The sequence below is a fragment of the Prunus avium genome, chromosome 1 (assembly GCF_965620075.1).
Source record: "Prunus avium chromosome 1, drPruAviu1.hap1.1, whole genome shotgun sequence".
Classification (NCBI taxonomy): Eukaryota; Viridiplantae; Streptophyta; class Magnoliopsida; order Rosales; family Rosaceae; genus Prunus; species Prunus avium.
This window is the reverse complement of record NC_142284.1, coordinates 8,845,853-8,864,226: the sequence shown is the minus strand read 5'-3', so window position 1 is coordinate 8,864,226 and position 18,374 is coordinate 8,845,853. Positions and strand designations below refer to the sequence as shown.

Genomic DNA, 18,374 nt, shown 5'->3' with positions numbered 1-18,374 from the left:
ACTGACTTGACTGGCCTCTCATAGCTCGCATGCGCATACATATTTCCCTATAATCGGCACTTTGAATTCTAGCAACGTAGGGGTAAAATACTATGTCACGGGTTCAGTATTAATGGATGAAAATAACCTCATATTGTTAATCTGTCTGGCATAAACAATCCACTGATCATTGGATAAGCACTGATTACTAATTAGTAATCAAACATTATTATTCATTATTAGTTTATAACCTTGAAAATTGTAAAGTGCCTGGATCATTCATACAGAACAACAATGGAGTCAAGATGCTACAATAATTAGCATGGTCAACTTGAGCAATATTTACAGCCAAAAATGCACTTCTACAACATAAAGTCGACCTCGTCATCCACAGCAGACCCATTAAACCTCGAACAGTAGTATGAGTACGAATCATGAGCAAGCGTCTGCAGTGGTAAAAGGCATAAGGCATATAAGTGCTCTTTCAAAAGGTTGAGGGTTGTAAAATAGTCATGTATTGCTTGCTTATTTGCATGTTCATTTATATTGTAGTCTTGTTCTCTTTTTCACATTGTTACCTCACTGTATTAGAGTTTTGGTTACAAGAGGTCCTAAGTTCGAAATCTCAAATCCTCATTCTCTACTCATTTGGTAATTTACACGGTCAGCCTTTCAATGTGCAGGGTTGCGCGTGAAGATGACAATGTTGGCATTCCTTAACAATTTAAGCTTTGGTGTTTAGTAGTTACCTGTTCCTGTGAGCGGAAATACATGAAAGGTGTATAATGCAAGAAATTTGACACCCTGGAGGTATAGATATCGGCATACCTGTAAGATGAAAAAGAATTGAGAGAATCATTGTTAAGGAAACTCAAAATATAAATTTTTATTTCTGTCAGACGTGAACCAGAGTCCTGTGATGAATGAAATATGAACTGTCGGAAAAAAAGAACATACTTCTCAATTTGTCTCATCAGATGGCTTTTATCCCAGAACCCTGCACGGGAAAGAAATCCCCACCTAATGCACAGCAGGTTCACAAGGTCAACTGTATATTTATGAATGAAACATTTTCCACAGATATACACTAGTAATAAAAAAAAATCAATTCCGTATGTTTCCTAACCCCATCTTACCTTTTGTTGAAGAGCTCTCCATCTGCTTCTAGCATTGGAGCAATTTTCTGGTCCAGTCTTTGCATAACTATAAGTAGCTTTTGCATGCTTTCTGAGAGTTCATGATCATCCAAGTTTGTTGCAGCAAGGGTCTGAAAGTGCAGAAAAGCTCAGATAAAATTAAGAAGCACTACATTATATAAACCATTTCTTTTTTTATTTTTCCAGTTCTATCATCTCTTGGTCCACACTCTTGGTTAGGAGTTCATACTGTTTGCTGAGTGGTGATGCTTAATGGGAAAAAGAAAATGTAGCATGGATTCAGTTCAGAGGCAACACCAGACTTAAGAGTTGCACTTATCTATTAGTATAGAAATGTTCAAATGATAACCAGATCATCATGATTTTTATTTTTTTACTCAAATACATGCAACGGTGAGTAGACAATATTTGTTAATTAAAGCAGTAATTGTTTAATGCTCAAGGATACAGATACAAGCATAAAAAAGAGGAGATATGAAAATTATATTGAGATATTATCACTATACATTACAAGAATTCAGTGATGGATAAAGCTTACTTGAGCAGGGCGTCCTTTAGTTCGCCTTTGTGAGGCGAGCCGAAGTTGGTTGAAAAGATCCCCTACAACCTCCTTTTGATTTATAAGCTCTACCAGTGATGCTCTATGACCCCGGCTATGAATCAAAGCACTAAACTGCAGCCTCAAAATTTCACGAAACAAACGGAGACCTAATCAGCATTTAACAGTTCAATGATATTAAATCTCTCAATTACTAGGACACCAAATTAAAAATTATATAGTCCATAGGTGTTCTGTCTGTGGAACAATAGAATATTTATATAAGGAAACAGGCAAGCAGGTTCTTTGGGTTCCATTTGTTGTCTCAAAGTGTTTTTTCCAGTCAGTATATTATTAATCATGCCAAAATTTTCAATTCTTCAATGATAGTGAGATCTCAACTTCCAGAAACATGTTAATTGCACTTTCTCTTCTGTGCTCTTGCATGCAAAGAGAAAATCAACTACACAAACCTCTTCTTCCAATTCTCGACAAATCAATGCTGTCCGCCATCGCTGATGAACTTTAGATTGACTAACATCAGTGTAGATATGATCACCAACATACAGTATTTCGTCTCCATGAATATTTAGGGAATTCTCAACCATCTGAGCACTTCCCCCAGAATACAATCCCCCTGCAAGAAAAAGAATTTGAATGAGCATGAGATCATTAAATAAAACCAATGCCAACAAAGTAAAGAATTATCAAAAATATGATCCTTGCAAAGCTCAGAGGAATTTAATATATTGACATGTAAAAATGATGTTGACTGAGAACAAAAACAGCAGAGATTTGACCAACTTAACAACTTAGTCATTTAGTTAATTAATGTCACAATAACAATCATTTATCAAACATGATTATTTAGCTAATGTGCAACCAAGTGACATTCAAAGCAAGTGCAACCACAGAGCACATGAAATTAACAACTTCACTGTATTTTGCCTTAAAAATAAAAGAATTTCAGGGCTAAACAAGCACAAGTACTGAACATTAGTCTTCATCACCTGTTTTAGCCTTGAAGCATGGACGCATGAGCCCCTCTCCTGTCACCACCTCATACATAGGGTGTGACATTTGGAAGAACTCTGGCTTCCTTGCGGAGACTATTACCTGAAAAGGAGCGTAATAGACCAAAAAAACATGACTCACTGCTGTTAATGCGATCACAATTCTAATGATCATTAAGTTTCAAGGCAATCTTTGATTGTTAAACACACACAAAACAAAAAAAAAACAAAAAAACAAAAAAAAAACACTGGTCTGTGATAAAATTATGCTGCTAGTTTAAGCATCACACAGGAAAGAATGATCCTGAGACTTTTATAGCAGAGGTCCTGTAAAATAATTACTATTCAATGTGGCACGAAGTTATAAGTATACAAACGACATTTACTTACAATGTCAAATAAATCCCGCCAACCCATATCATTGGGAAGAAATCTGTTGAAGGAATGCTGCATCATTTTGTCTGTGTAATGATAATCTGAGTTGGTAATGAGCAGAAGCTTTTTACCAGCCTAATGCACGAATAGGTCAAAGTAAATAAGGAGGTAAATGATGTCACACGCTACTGAAAGATAAATTTCTATAAGACGTACCTCCTTTTGATCCAAAAGTGCTAGGGGTAATTCTGGATCAGGTGTCACAAATAGTTCAGGCTTAGACATTATCTCACTCTGCATATATACCACAATCAGTTCATGCTCATGAACCAATTCTTACATATCTAATACACAAATCATAAATATATTAACCTTTAGTTGACCCTCTACATGTGCCCTGAAGAGGGCTCTTCCAACAGCCTGAAATCATGTCAATAGTTAAAAAGGAGCAAGAAAAAACCAATACCAGGCTCTATAAAATTGAGGCACAACATATTGCCTTATAGAGCCCTTTATAATCAAGTGGACCAAGTTGTGCTGCTATGGTTCCATCATCCAATCTGTCAACCATCTGAAAAGAATCACAAGTCAATGTCTGCATACGAATAAACTAAATCCACAAAAATAATAGCAATAAAATGAGTCAGAAGTTAAAAAAGTGCTCTAGCTAAGACAAAACAGTACCTGCATATAAGCGACAGCTTCTGAGACGGAGAACAGTGTATTAAGGAATTCCCATCGACTTTCCTTCCGGAGGTCCACCAGTTCCCTCCCGTACATCTCACTTCAATGAGTAAAAAGTTAAGCCACACTATAGAATATACGATTCCATCTTTTCCCAAAAATGATATGCTAAAGTGCAAAATGTTGGAAGAACCTAAGCGCTACATACACAAAGTTATAATACAAGGGAAGACCAGAGTAATAAATCTGATAATAGGAACTTTCATAGGAAGTCTTATTGCTAAGTTTTAACAGCACACTGAATGCCTGCTTTGCATTTGCACTATGAGACTAACCAAAATAAAAGCTTCATAGTGTACCTTACAGCTCGATTAGATAGCATCTTTGTGCCATGCATAGCCCTCTTTACATAACCAAATCGATCAGGCTTCACTAAGTTGCCTTTCTCTTTGTCTATGACAAGGCCTCTAATAACCTATGGGAAAGGATGGAACAAAGGTAGGAAGGAAAAACGAAAATTAGATCTTATGGCTTGCTTATGTAAATACTCAAAAACCTTTTAACTTGCTTATAGATGCTACCAAGTCAGGGTCAAATGCAAGACCATCAACAGGGAAACCCACTTTCTTCAAATTCTCCATACAGTAATCATAAGCTCTCCCTTCCCAAGCCTGCAAAATACAAATCCATGTCACACAATAGCCAGAATAGTAACGGTTACTAATGCATTGAGGTTGCAACACTAGTCACTTGCACATGCAAAACTATATGATCTTGATGTTGCATCAAAGCTGACGCGCCAACTAATGCTGAGAATAAGAACATATATTAAGCTGATGACACTTACAATCACATTATAATGCATCAAGGTGTAGTCCATATCATATCCAATGGCACTGATTGATCGAAGATTCAATGTGCGGCTACAAAAAATGCCGCGAGGTGATTGTCTTGATGAAAAAGGAGTCTGCACATAAATATTGAACATGGTAGTACCATAAGCAAATGATAAGAGGGATATCCATTGGTTCAAGATTCAAGAGAACCATATATTAACAAAAAAGATAAGAAAGCAAAGAGATAAGGTAATGCATATATAGGACCAAATGTATGCAGGAAAAGGAATTAAAAAACAGCACCGGGATACCCAAGTCTCTGAGCAAGTCTTCAGCTTCTTCAGCCTCAACCCTGGCCACTTCCTCAATTGGACCTTTTAAAGTTGCTTGACTATCAATTCCTACATGGGTTCATTGAAAAGAACAAAACTTTACACACACACATATATTTATAAGGTTGTAGTTTCAAAACTGAAAGAACGAAATAGAGCATTGGAGAGGAAAGAAAGTTACCAAAGGCCTCAAGATGCTCCACCTTGACATTCAAATCTCCTTTGGTTTTCTCTCCCAAATAATCAACTTCGTACTTGCTTGACGAGGTGAGTGAAAACACTGACTTCTCATCAACGCCGCTACTGCTAGTGCTGCTGCTGCTGCTGCACTGGCACTTCATTCCATGATTCCAGAGTAAATTCTTGCTACTAAGAATGCTACGGGACATGGGTCGGATTCGAACTGGACTTCTGAGATAGTTGGTGGCCGCCATTGAAACGGAAGTCTCTCTAAACACTGAGAAATTCCCCAATGCCTCAGTTGTATACATATCTACCAATCTCTCTCTCTCCTATTTGAAGATGAATGTTGGGTGTTTGCAGAGCGCGAGAGAAGAAGCAGAAGTAGAAGAAGAAGAGTGGAGTCTCAAAATATCTGAGGAGAGTTTTTGGTTCAGTCTCATTCAACGGCAGGAAAGGCACCACTGAAAGTGAAGGTTTGCTTTTCTGTTTTCGTGGATGAGATTGATTGGTTTGTCGCTCAGCTGCTGTGACTGCTGCTCTCTTTGGAGTTTGTTCTATCGGTCTTTGCAAGTTGCAACCATGGTGATGATGATAAGGTCAAGCGCTTTTCGGCTTTGTTTTGGTACATTTTTCCAATTTTTTTGGGACAAATTATTCTCGGGTCAACTTTATTTTCTTAGATTTAACCATAACTTTCTTAACCTTACTAAAATTATGCAAACATGTCTACGTTTTCAAAAAAATATTTATGTCATGTGGCCGTATATCTAAAATGAGTGAACTTTTGTTATCCCTATATTTGAGGTTTCACATTCGATTTCCCCGTCCTTAATTTCGCTTGTATTAAAAAAGAGATTTTCTATTTAAACCTCACACTTCTCTTAGTTCACCTCATGTTCTAAGTTCACCCCATCTTTTAATTTAAATTTTCACAATTTCTAAGAAAACCCCACTATCTTCCCAAACTACCATTAAATACACCCCAAACTGAAAAAATAAGAAATAAAATAGATTTTCTATTTAAACCCCACAATTTTCTTTGTTCTCAACAAAAAAAAAAAAAAAAAAAAGAACCCTAAACTCGAAATTTAATACTTTCTAGAGAAAGAGAACAACTTTACCTCTCTCCAAGAATTGTAACTGGAATTCCAACACTTGGGTATTGTTGAGTTGATAATCAGCAAGCTTTTCCATCAACTCCCACGCATATTTAAAGAGGTAGGCTCGTCAATTTTCTATATCTTTAAAAGAGAAGAATAATCTGGCAATAGGATGTAGAGGAGTTTATATTTTTCTAAAACTTGATATGAAGAGTGGTGAGGTGTGTGGGGTGTGGGGTTTGTGTATAGATGTACTAGGGTTAATTATTAAGTTGGATGACCTTTTTTGTCTTTTTACACAATCATAAAACTTACAGCTTAATGATTTAAGTATTGGGGTGAACAAAGAGAAGTGCAGGGTTTAAATAGAAAATCTCTTAAAAAATGAGTGAGCTTTCATAAAATTTTATAATAACAATGACCATGTTAGTGAGAAAATTTAGTGGTGCAATAGTTTAGTTATATATAGCATGGAAATAGGATCACTCTTATGATTTCATCAAATTGCCCATTGTCAAATGGATCGGACTATGAGATTAATGTCAATTTGTTCAAAATATTGGGGGCATTTTAGGAACGATTGTGAGTAAAAATTGAATGGAATGTAAAAACATAAGGTGAGTGAAAAAAGTAAAATAGTGGGTGAAAATAACAACACTCATGATTTTATCAAATTATCCATTTTCAAATGGATAGGAAGTAAATCACTTACTTTGGATCCTTTAAACAAGAGGTCCTGGGTTCGATCCCAGGCGCTTGCGAATAGAGCAGACTTTGTTGGGAGAGGTCCCCGCTTTGCGCCCGACAGTACCTCGAGGGTTAGTCCCCGTAATCGTGCGGGGGATACCTTGGTTTTCACCAAAAAAAAAAGTAAATCACTTACCAATAAATAGCCCATGCTCACGTTATGTAACCATAAATAAGGCCTTCTGTGCTAATGAATATTTGGCCTTCCTTTTCTTCTTAATTGGCCCATCATATATCTTGCTCAATTCACTTGTCGCCCATCACATATATTTAAACTCAACCTCAATCAAATATGTAAGTGCTCGTAGCTTAAGTGGCATTGGAGGTCGTAAGTTCGATTTTCTTTCTCAAATATCACTTGTATAAAAAATAAAATAAAAATTTAATTGAATATCTCATAATTAAATTCAACTCTGCCTGCGCGTACCAACTTGGAATTGCTTCAAATTGAATATTCTTCAATAAAAACCAACCCCCCTTGAAAACTCAAACTTTTGCAACTAATTGTTGCTTGATTATCACTAGAGTCAGTAATCACAAAAGGCTGCAGCTCTAGGACACAGTCATGTTTACCAATCCATCAAAACTAAGTTATTAATAATAAAAAATTCCTCTAAGAGATGATTATTCAACAAAGTTAGTTAACAATTTTCAATATACTGTCCCAATAATGATCATTAAGCTTACTTCAATTTGAAATTCCTTCAAGAGTCTAGTAAAGCAAAGAACCAAAATCTTTAGCCAACACGGGTGATGGGTCCCCCCTTACTTTTCTTGCTATTTCCAGGTATTTTCCAAGAAACAAAATTTGAATAAACATCCTTAGGTCAAAAAAATAAATTAGGTTTAGGGTTATGGGCCATCATCATTTCTGTTTCATGTGATCATGCAACTGATACTTTTCCTTTTTTGGGATTTCAAGATAAGTTCATCTGTTCCTTGGGAGAAAAGAAAAAAAAACACAGAAGGATTATTTAGCCTTGACCATCAAGAATTCTGTCCATAATAATCAATGGCAATTGCATTTTTTTTTCAATTGTGAAAAGCAATTTTCCGTACCCCTTGACCAGATGAGATTCCCAGAAAACATGACCTTTGCAAACTGAACCAGTCAGGCTCAGGCAGTGACTGTTTGTCACTAGATTTCCCAATTTTTTTGAAGATTATTATTCTATGAGAAACGTCTTTTTGCTTTTTCTGAATATATAACTGTAACATATTAGACTAATTACCCATTAATCTATTATTAGTCATAAGCATCCTTAACAATATTATAATCACCTTGTCATCATTTTCTCTGTTTCTACTTTCTACCAAATGCAAGCTCATCTCATCTTCCCAGAAAATGATAAGCAATCGAGAGGATTGACTTCTTGTCATGTACTGATATGCCTGCCCAACACTCCAAGTTACACGTGATATAATAAAAGTATAGTCAACCTCCGAAAGTCATATTGGACCATCCAAATTGCGGTGCTCGAATTGTTCTTTCTATTGCACAAACTTGGGCATCACTCTTAATTTTAATTTTTTTAAAAGAAAAAAGAAAAATGGGAAAGAATCAAACCACATATTAAGATTAATTATTCTACTTTGGAAATGGAAATCTTGGATTCCTTGTTTAATAATTTTGAGTTTGATGTTCACGTTCTAATATAATATCACAGCCGAGTTATCTACATATTTAGTTTGAGCATTTTTCGTCAACGATAATATACAAACACTTCCATCCGTAGTAGTTTTTGTTTTGCTACCATTCCTTGTTTTCATTTCAATGTATTCTAATCATATATCCCCTCCTTGACAAAATACAACTGAATTAATTGTCCAAATTATGAACATAATTCCAATCCCAGCTTCTTATTTTACTCATTCTGTTATGTAGATAGACTGTGGACCCTGATTAATCTAAAGGGCAAAGCATAATGGATTGGTACCTTCTACCTAACGTTGTGATCTGCTTACATTTCATACAAGTTAAATAATTACAAAAGAAGGACAAACAATTAGATTTTTGGTGTCAAACAACTATAGAGATTGATATATAGAATGTGCTAGTCAATGTGTCACATGTCTTGTTACGTCTCCAAAATGATTTCTTTCCACTGGTCTCAAGTTTTTGCAGGACCTTTTTAAAAAAAAAAAAAAAATTTAAAAATTTAAAATCAAAGCAATATGATGGTAGGGTAGGTGATGAAGGGGTCTAATTCAGTGGAAAATTGCCTTGATTTGCATATTAGTGGTTTCAAGTTCAAACTCCCATGATACATTGACAGTGTATGTAAGAAAACCCCGTCGCCTTCCTAACTTTGGAAAAAAAAAAGTAGGGTATATTTAACTTTAATTGCAAAAGAAAGATGGATTCGCATTGCAAGTAGTATAGCATAGTATCTGAGCTGACAAATTCAACTTTAACTTTTTGAGCACCTTTTGTATTGAAAGAGACAATAATATACTAAATTCACACACACTACACGGATGCTAGGACTCGAACCTGAGACCTTGTTTGAAGAAGTAAATACTCTAAACCACTAAATTAGTGGGCCTTTTGCAAATTCAACTTTAACTTAATGTCAAAGCAACCCATTTTATTTCCTGCCTAAGCAAAGCCACCAAGAAGAGGAGCAGAGGACCAGAATTGTACGTCTTTCAATTTAGTTTGAAAAGTCTGGATAGTTTGAACGTTTGACTAATCATGCAGAGGACCAGAATTGTACGTCTTTCAATTTAGTTTTAAAAGTCTGGATAGTTTGAACGTTTGACTAATCATGTATCCACACTATCTTTCTAGTTGGTAGGCTGTAGGCTGATGTGCTGCCTTATAAAGCAATGTTTTCGGGGGAAAGTAAAACAATTTCATCAACCCATTTCCTGAAAGTTTGTAAACTTGTTTCCCCCTCAGTGAGTATCTTCATCTTTTGGTGATATTAATGTTTCCTGCAACACTTTTTGAAGTTGTATCTCAGCTGTTTGTGGTTATGTCTCTTCTATTTAAATTTCTCAACTTTAGAGCATGCATTAGCTGCCCACTTGGTTTCTTTCTCTTTTCTCATTCGTTTGATTCCTAGTTTCGTTTTAGTTAGTTTCAAATTGTGTTTGGGAAGTTTTGTTCTCAGCATTCCCACGGCCTGCATTTCATTCCTGCCGTGTGAGGCTTCTTAGTATTTTTGTTATTACTTCTTCTTTTGTTCCTCTGTTTCCCTTTCCTGTCTGTGTTCTTAACCCATATTTTCTATTTTCATCTTCTGGAATCAACATGTACATATTCTGTACCACTTGCTTCAGTAACGGGTTTTCTAATGTTCACACGCACAAAAACAAGATTATAGGAACAATTGGATTTTTAAAGTTTGGCCGAATAATCAACTCCATATTCAATTAGAATCAGTTGGCAAATTTTCCTTGGTTTGTATAGTCAATTTAGTTCCCCAAAAGAAAAAAAAAATTCTAGTTCCTAATCCAAACCATAAATGTTTTGTCTTGCAGCTCTGATCAAGTTCTCTGTCAGATATAGTAGCAACTTACTTCTCTGAGGTGCTTCTTGTAAAATATAGCAGCTTTACTATTGCTGTGAAAAACATGGCTGAGGAAAATCCTGCGGATGGAAATGTAATCAAGGAGCAGGGAACGGCAGCATCAAACGGCCACTCAGCAGTAGTGGTAGACTCTCAAAACAACCCACAAGATACAAGCAAGAGCAAGGAGGATGGCACCAAAACAGTACCATATCACAAGCTTTTCTCCTTTGCTGATTCCTTGGATTACCTGTTAATGTCTGTTGGTACAATCAGCGCTATTGGAAATGGGTTCTGTATGCCTCTAATGACCATAATCTTTGGAGATGTGATTAACTCCTTTGGAGAAAGTGGGAATAATAAAGACGTGGTTGATGCAGTTTCCAAGGTAAATATTCTGTGACTATAAACTGGTAGATAGTTATCTCTGTTAATGTAACATCTTCATAGAAATTAAGTCAACTAGGCAATAGCAGCAATAATAAAGAACAAAATATTCTGTGACTATAAACTGGTATCCAGTTCTATCAGAACTGTGAGCTTACTTCTGTTTTAACATCTATTTTGGTTCTCTGGTTCCTCTAACATATAATTTGGCCAATTCAACATTCTCAGGTGGCTCTAAAGTTTGTCTACTTGGCAGTGGGAGCTGCTGCAGCTGCATTTCTACGTAAGTACACTGAACTGCCTGCTGGTGCACCAAACAAATAATTTGGTTTTTTTGAAACTGAGATTAGTAGCTTTTTCTACATGCCAGAGATGTCTTGCTGGATGGTCACGGGAGAGAGACAGGCTGCTCGAATAAGAAGTTTATACTTGAAAACAATACTGAGGCAAGATGTTGGCTTTTTTGATAAAGAAATTAACACTGGGGAAATTGTTGGGAGGATGTCAGGTGATACTGTGCTGATTCAAGAGGCCATGGGCGAGAAGGTATTTACATGCCACACACAAAAGCCTTAAGCAGTTGCTATTTTCTCCAGTAACCTCTTATTCTTTCATTTTCTTATTGCAGGTAGGAACTTTTGTCCAGTTAATTGCAACATTCGTAGGAGGCTTTGTTATAGCATTTGTTAAGGGATGGCTTCTCACCCTTGTCATGCTATCTTCTATCCCCCTTCTTGTCCTCTCTGGTGCCGTCATGGCCATCCTTATATCAAAGATGGCATCCAGTGGACAAACTGCTTATTCAGTGGCAGCAACTGTGGTAGAGCAGACAATTGGTTCAATCAGAACAGTAGGCCTACTTGTCTTTAAGATCTTTAAAACAAAATTTTATAATTTCAATTTTCTTAGTGTAGAACTAAAACTGATTGGTGTTCCGAATTCAGGTTGCATCGTTTACAGGAGAAAAGCAAGCTATAACTAATTACAACAACTCCTTAATTAAAGCTTACAACTCTGGTGTGCAAGAGGGTTTGGCATCTGGGTTCGGAATGGGTTCGGTTATGCTGATTATGATGTGTAGTTATGCTCTGGCTATATGGTTTGGAGGAAAGATGATACTTGAAAAAGGATATACAGGAGGGGAAGTCATTAATATAGTTTTCGCTGTATTGACTGGCTCCATGTAAGTTGCATTCCAGTAAAATTTAAAGAAACAAATTTGTTGATCCTAGTACTATTGTACTAGTTAACATGTTTGCATTTTTGCGTGATCTACTGACTACTCCCCCTACCCCGTTCAGTCCAAAATTTGATATGTGATTCTTCAGAAGATCAAGATATAACTTTCTGCTTTCTATGATAACTTTTCAGGTCTCTTGGGCAGGCATCTCCATGCTTGAGTGCATTTGCTGCTGGACAAGCTGCAGCTTATAAGATGTTTGAGACAATCGACAGAAAGCCAGAGATTGATGCTTCTGACACTAATGGGCAACAATTACATGATATCCGTGGAGACATAGAACTGAGGGATGTTTATTTTAGTTATCCTGCAAGACCGGATGAACAAATATTCGATGGATTTTCTCTCTCAATACCTAGTGGTGCAACTGCTGCTTTGGTTGGAGAGAGTGGAAGTGGTAAATCAACTGTAATCAGTTTGATTGAGAGATTTTATGACCCCCTAGCTGGCGAAGTTCTTATTGATGGTATTAATCTCAAAGAGTTCCAACTGAAATGGATCAGACAGAAAATAGGCCTTGTCAGCCAGGAACCCGTTTTATTTACTTGTAGCATTAAAGATAATATTGCCTATGGGAAGGATGGTGCAACCACTGAAGAAATAAGGGCTGCTGCTGAGCTTGCCAATGCTGCTAAATTCATAGACAAACTGCCTCAGGTTAAATTCAATTAAAATTTCATCTAAGTTCTGGTATTTTGTTCTCTGAACTTTTTGTGTGAATTCTTAATTTCCACGACCATGGAAGCTTATTGAGACATCCAGTGATCTTATCATTTTGTTACATTGAAAGATGGAAATATAGAGAGATCAAATGAATTTTCTAAAAACTCAGATTATTTCGATCAACTCATTCAACTCCTTTTTTCTTATTCGTGGTTTTGTGATTTATGCATTTAGGGACTGGACACAATGGTTGGTGAGCATGGAACTCAGCTATCTGGGGGCCAAAAGCAGAGAATTGCAATAGCTAGAGCAATTCTCAAAGACCCAAGGATTTTACTTTTAGATGAAGCCACAAGTGCTCTTGATGCAGAATCTGAGAGAATTGTGCAGGACGCACTGGACAGAATTATGATCAACCGGACTACTGTCGTTGTAGCCCACCGCTTGAGCACAGTAAGGAATGCTGACACCATTGCTGTTATACATCGAGGAACAATTGTTGAAAAAGGTAATGCATTTGTTTATGTTGTACCATTTGAAGGCCAAATCGTATTGTCTATAGTTCAACATAATGTTACAATTCATCTTATTCATAGTCCATGGGTATTGCACATACTGATCGTTGTCAACTGAGCAGGTCCACATTCTGAGCTAATTAAGGACCCTGGAGGAGCATATAGCCAGCTTATAAGGTTGCAAGAAATGAGCAGCGTGTCAGAACAGACTTCTGTAAATGATCACGAAAGGCTTAGCAGCGTGGATTCTCGAAGACATTCAAGTAAAAGATTTTCAAACTTGCGATCCATAAGCCGGGGATCATCTGGAAGAGGAAATAGTTACCGTCATTCCTTCTCAATCTCATACGGTGTGCCCACTGCAGTCAGTTCTCTTGAAACAGCATCTGCAGGACATGATATTCCTGCTTCAGCATCATCAAGAGTGCCTCCAGAAGTCTCACTTTGCCGCCTGGCTTACCTGAACAAGCCAGAGATCCCAGTATTATTACTAGGTACTTTAGCTGCAGCAGTCAATGGGGCAATCTTACCTATTTTTGCGATATTGCTATCCAGTGTAATCAAGACCTACTACGAGCCACCTCCTCAACTCCGTAAGGATTCGAAGTTTTGGGCATTAATCTTCATTGTTCTTGGAGTGGTAACTTTCATAGCAATGCCAGCAAGACAATACTTTTTTGCGGTGGCAGGGTGTAAGTTAATAAAACGAGTTCGATCAATGTGCTATGAGAAGGTGGTTTACATGGAAGTAAGTTGGTTTGACGATCCTGAGCACTCAAGTGGTGCAATTGGTGCGAGGCTTTCCGCAGATGCAGCTTCTCTGCGTGGGCTGGTTGGAGATGCTCTAGGGTTGCTGGTTGAGAATTCAGCAACTGCAATTGCTGGTTTGTGTATTGCTTTTGTGGCAAATTGGCAACTTTCTCTTATAATCCTGGTTTTGCTGCCTCTATTAGGATTAGCTGGTTATGTTCAAGTCAAGTTCTTGAAAGGATTCAGTGCAGATGCAAAGGTATTTCTCCAAAGTCCAAACTTTACAAAAGTTTATAGTATATAAATTGTAGCTGGTGCAGTCAAAACACCATCCAATACGACATACATAATATATATAAGATCAATCTTTTTTGTCAATGCTGAAAATTTTAAATTGTTGCAGAAAATGTACGAGGACGCAAGTCAAGTAGCCAATGATGCAGTTGGGAGTATTCGAACAATTGCTTCCTTTTGTGCTGAAGAGAAGGTGATTGGATTGTACCAGAAGAAATGTGAAGGCCCTATTAAGACAGGGATAAGACGAGGGTTAATCAGCGGGATAGGTTTTGGGCTATCGTTCTTTTTTCTTTTTTCTGTGTATGCCTGCAGTTTTTATGCTGGAGCCCGACTTGTTGCAGCAGGCAAGACAACATTCTCTGATGTTTTCCGGGTAAGTTTTTATACCTTGCGCTACAAGTCTTCAAGTAAGTAAATAGATGAGAAAACATTAGCAGAGGATCCGAACTCTGCTAAATACGTGTTACTTGAGAATTAAATCTTCATTAGACCATTCAGTCGATTGAGAACATTTCCCTGGTTTGCAGGTTTTCTCTGCTCTCGTGATGACAGCTGTTGGAGTGTCTCAGTCAGGTTCCCTAGCCCCTAATCTTGGTAAAGTAAAGAGCTCTGCTGCTTCCATATTTGCCATTCTTGACCGGAAATCAAAAATAGACTCTAGTGATGAATCTGGAACAACTATAGAAAATGTGAAGGGAGAAATTGAACTTCGCCATGTCAGTTTCAAGTATCCAACTAGACCTGATGTACCAATCTTCCAGGATCTTTGCTTGACCATTCATCATGGCAAGGTAACTTGGTAACAGTTTTGTTCTTTTACTCATTTCTAACAATGCCTAAGATTTGGTTCTCGTAGTCTAATTCAAGTTTCTGGGACTTACAAATTTGAATTATGTTATTCAGACAGTTGCTTTGGTTGGAGAAAGTGGAAGTGGGAAATCGACAGTCGTCTCATTGTTGCAGAGATTTTACGACCCTGATTCAGGTCACATTACATTAGATGGATTTGAAATCCAAAAGCTACAGCTCAAGTGGTTGAGACAGCAAATGGGACTGGTGAGCCAGGAGCCTGTATTGTTTAATGACACTATCAGAGCCAACATTGCATATGGAAAGGAAGGGAATGCACCAGAGGCTGAAATTATAGCTGCTGCAGAATTGGCAAATGCACACAAGTTCATCAGTAGTTTACAACAGGTAGGCACTACAAAATTAACAAGCTTGTCACTTTCTTTTGGCCACAAATACTATAATGTAATCTATTGCCATGGTGCTGCATAAATGAGAAGGACTAGTTGATGAAAATTCACAAAATTTTATTCGTTGAAGATTAACCATGTTAAGTTTGGAAAAACAATGCAGGGTTATGATACAATAGTAGGAGAGCGGGGGATTCAATTGTCTGGTGGACAGAAGCAAAGGGTGGCAATTGCACGAGCTATAATGAAGGCACCAAAGATACTACTCCTAGATGAAGCCACAAGTGCTCTTGATGCTGAATCGGAACGAGTGGTTCAAGATGCATTGGAGCGAATCATGGTGGATCGAACCACAATCGTTGTTGCCCATCGGTTATCCACAATAAAGGGTGCGGATGTAATCGCTGTGGTGAAAAATGGAGTCATTGCAGAGAAAGGAAAGCATGAAACTTTAATCGGTATCAAGGATGGCATTTATGCTTCTTTGGTAGCATTGCATGCAAGCGCCTCATCTTAGATAGCTTTTATATTCGTTTTTATCCAAAGAAAAATAAAGTACATAATGTAATTTTATTCAGAGAGGTAAATTACCATATAGGAATAGATCATTTTTGTATTATCCTTCGTTCTTGTAAGCTCTAAAATTTGATTCGGTTAGTTAGGTTAAGATTAGTTTATCTAAAAATTAAATAAGACATTTTGACCAAAAAAAAAAAAGAATAAGACAAAGTTTCTTTCCAAAAAAAAAAAAACAGGCCAAAGATTAAATATTAAGAAAAGTTGGGAACTCTAACAAAAAAAAAAAAGAAGCTCGGAACTCCAAAAAATATAAAGAAAAAAAAAGAGGGAACCGGACAACTTGAACAACAGGTTTCAAATTTTTTTTTTTTTCAAATCTTGGTGCATCGGTGCACCTGGTGCACCATAGAAGGTATATGCTCACTTTACTCTCATGTTAGGATTAATTATTCTACTTTGGAAATGGAAATCTTGGATTATTTGTTTAATAATGTTGAGTTTAATGTTCACATTCTAATATAATATCTACATATATATACAAACACTTCCATCCCATGCCATAGTAGTTTTTGTTTTGCCCCCATTCCTTGTTTTCATTTCCATGTATTCTACTAATCATATATCCCTTTGACAAAATACAACTTAATTAATTGTCCAAATTATGACCCAACTATCCAAATTCTAATCCTAACCTTCCAAGAAGTTCAAAGATTCCTTCATTGTCTTTTGCTAAGACATTAAGACCCAATTATCCAAATTGCATTGTAGGGGTGAGCATCGGTTCGAAACTAGTAATTTTTTTACCAATCCAATTCAATCCAATCATTTATTGGATTACAAATTTTATAATCCAATCCAATATGATTGGAAGTCAGGATCCAATTCAATCTGATCAAATGTACATTGGATTGGATTGGATTGGATGATCGGTTTGTATGAAAAAATAATCATGACAAAAAAACTTCATAATCTTTCATTACATATAATACAAAATTCAATACGATCAAAGATATGACATTAATATATTAAGTTTTAATATAAATTAATATAATAATATATTTAATATGTTAATGTTTTAACTTTTTTGAAAATAAGATTAATGTATTAGTGAGAAACAAGATGAAAGTGTAGACTGCCAAACAAAGTGTAGAGATTTGTGTAGAGATTTTCTGGTTTAGAATTCTTTCTTATGTCTTGCATTACTTACAATCAACACATATATATACAAGTTCCTAAAACATTAATTACAATAGTCAAGCCCCCCAAGTTAGGCAACCAACCTAGTCAAGCCCCCCAAATATTGTAGGTGCCAAACATAGTAGGTGCCAAACATTAATTGACTATTACTAGCCATATTAATTGACTAGACAACATAATTAACACTCCCCCTCAAGTTGGTGCAAAGATGTCACGCATGCCCAACTTGTCAATAGACTCATTGAAAACTCTACTTGACACTGCCTTTGTCAGAATATCAGCCAGTTGATTTTCTGAGTTTACGAACGGAAACTTAATCATCTTTTTTTCCAGTTTTTCTTTGATGAAGTGTCGATCGACTTCCACATGTTTAGTACGGTCGTGTTGTACTGGATTATGTGCTATCTCGATGGCAGCTTTATTGTCACAATATAGGTTTGTGGCATTCACTTGTTTAATGCCAAGATTCTTTAGTAATCTCCGCAACCAAAGCAATTCACATACTCCTTGAGCCATTCCTCTAAACTCAGCTTCAGCACTGGATCTTGCTACAACTCTTTGTTTCTTACTCCTCCAAGTAACTAAGTTGCCACCCACAAATGTAAAATATCCAGAAGTTGAACGTCTATCCGTGATACACCCTGCCCAATCAGCATCAGTGTATCCTTCAAGATCCATGTGTGTATGTTTGGAGAACATCAATCCTTTTCCAGGGGCAGTCTTCAAGTATCGCATTATCCGTATTACTCCATTCATGTGAGCTTCACTTGGTTGATGCATGAATTGGCTTACCATACTCACAGCATAAGCTATGTCAGGGCGTGTGTGGGATAGATAAATCAATCGCCCAACTAACCTTTGATACCTTTCTTTATCAGTAGGAGCTTGATCTGGATACATTCCCAATTTGTGATTCTGTTCAATAGGTGTGTCAGCTGACTTGCAATCCAGCATTCCTGTTTCTGTCAACAAATCTAACACATACTTTCTTTGGGATAGAAATATGCCATGTTTAGATCTAGCAACCTCAATGCCAAGAAAATATTGTAACTCACCCAGTTCCTTCATCTCAAATTCACTTCCAAGGAGCTTCTGTAGATTCTGCATCTCTTCATTGTCATTACCGGTAACCACCATATCATCTACAT

At 36.8% G+C, this 18,374-nt stretch overlaps 2 protein-coding genes across 2 annotated transcripts; one reads left to right on the top strand and one right to left on the bottom strand.

The window, feature by feature from the left end:
- Positions 1–174: 174 nt before the first annotated feature.
- LOC110763542 (uncharacterized) lies at positions 175–5,700 on the bottom strand. The gene is made up of 17 exons (XM_021966338.2): positions 5,096–5,700; positions 4,886–4,983; positions 4,594–4,713; positions 4,328–4,417; positions 4,106–4,221; positions 3,747–3,846; positions 3,562–3,633; positions 3,435–3,482; positions 3,279–3,356; positions 3,078–3,197; positions 2,685–2,790; positions 2,148–2,311; positions 1,675–1,809; positions 1,116–1,246; positions 937–999; positions 729–807; positions 175–425 (listed from the first exon to the last, which is right to left on the bottom strand). The coding sequence occupies exons 1-17, from the start codon at positions 5,403–5,405 to the stop codon at positions 342–344; spliced, it is 1,914 nt and encodes a 637-aa protein (XP_021822030.2). The 5' UTR covers positions 5,406–5,700; the 3' UTR covers positions 175–341.
- Positions 5,701–9,700: 4,000 nt separating this feature from the next.
- LOC110763611 (ABC transporter B family member 11-like) lies at positions 9,701–16,129 on the top strand. The gene is made up of 13 exons (XM_088246632.1): positions 9,701–9,845; positions 10,431–10,847; positions 11,075–11,129; positions 11,217–11,392; positions 11,475–11,696; positions 11,791–12,029; positions 12,218–12,743; positions 12,984–13,257; positions 13,387–14,273; positions 14,418–14,684; positions 14,839–15,102; positions 15,215–15,508; positions 15,674–16,129. Exons 2-13 carry the CDS (start codon positions 10,524–10,526, stop codon positions 16,025–16,027), a joined length of 3,882 nt encoding a protein of 1,293 aa, XP_088102758.1. The 5' UTR covers positions 9,701–9,845; positions 10,431–10,523; the 3' UTR covers positions 16,028–16,129.
- The last annotated feature ends 2,245 nt before the right edge of the window (positions 16,130–18,374 follow it).

Bases quoted from the DNA above. Each gene is read 5' to 3' on its own strand.
- LOC110763542 (XM_021966338.2), bottom strand. From the start codon at position 5,405: ATGTATACAACTGAGGCATTGGGGAATTTCTCAGTGTTTAGAGAGACT. The intron at 4,714-4,885 runs GTGCTGTTTTTT...ATTTATGTGCAG, and splicing joins TCAGAGACTTGGGTATCCCG to ACTCCTTTTTCATCAAGACA. The intron at 2,312-2,684 runs GTGATGAAGACT...TTTTTCTTGCAG, and splicing joins ATGCTTCAAGGCTAAAACAG to GGGGATTGTATTCTGGGGGA.
- LOC110763611 (XM_088246632.1), top strand. From the start codon at position 10,524: ATGGCTGAGGAAAATCCTGCGGATGGAAATGTAATCAAGGAGCAGGGA. The intron at 11,697-11,790 runs GTAGGCCTACTT...TTCCGAATTCAG, and splicing joins CAATTGGTTCAATCAGAACA to GTTGCATCGTTTACAGGAGA. The intron at 15,103-15,214 runs GTAACTTGGTAA...TATGTTATTCAG, and splicing joins TGACCATTCATCATGGCAAG to ACAGTTGCTTTGGTTGGAGA.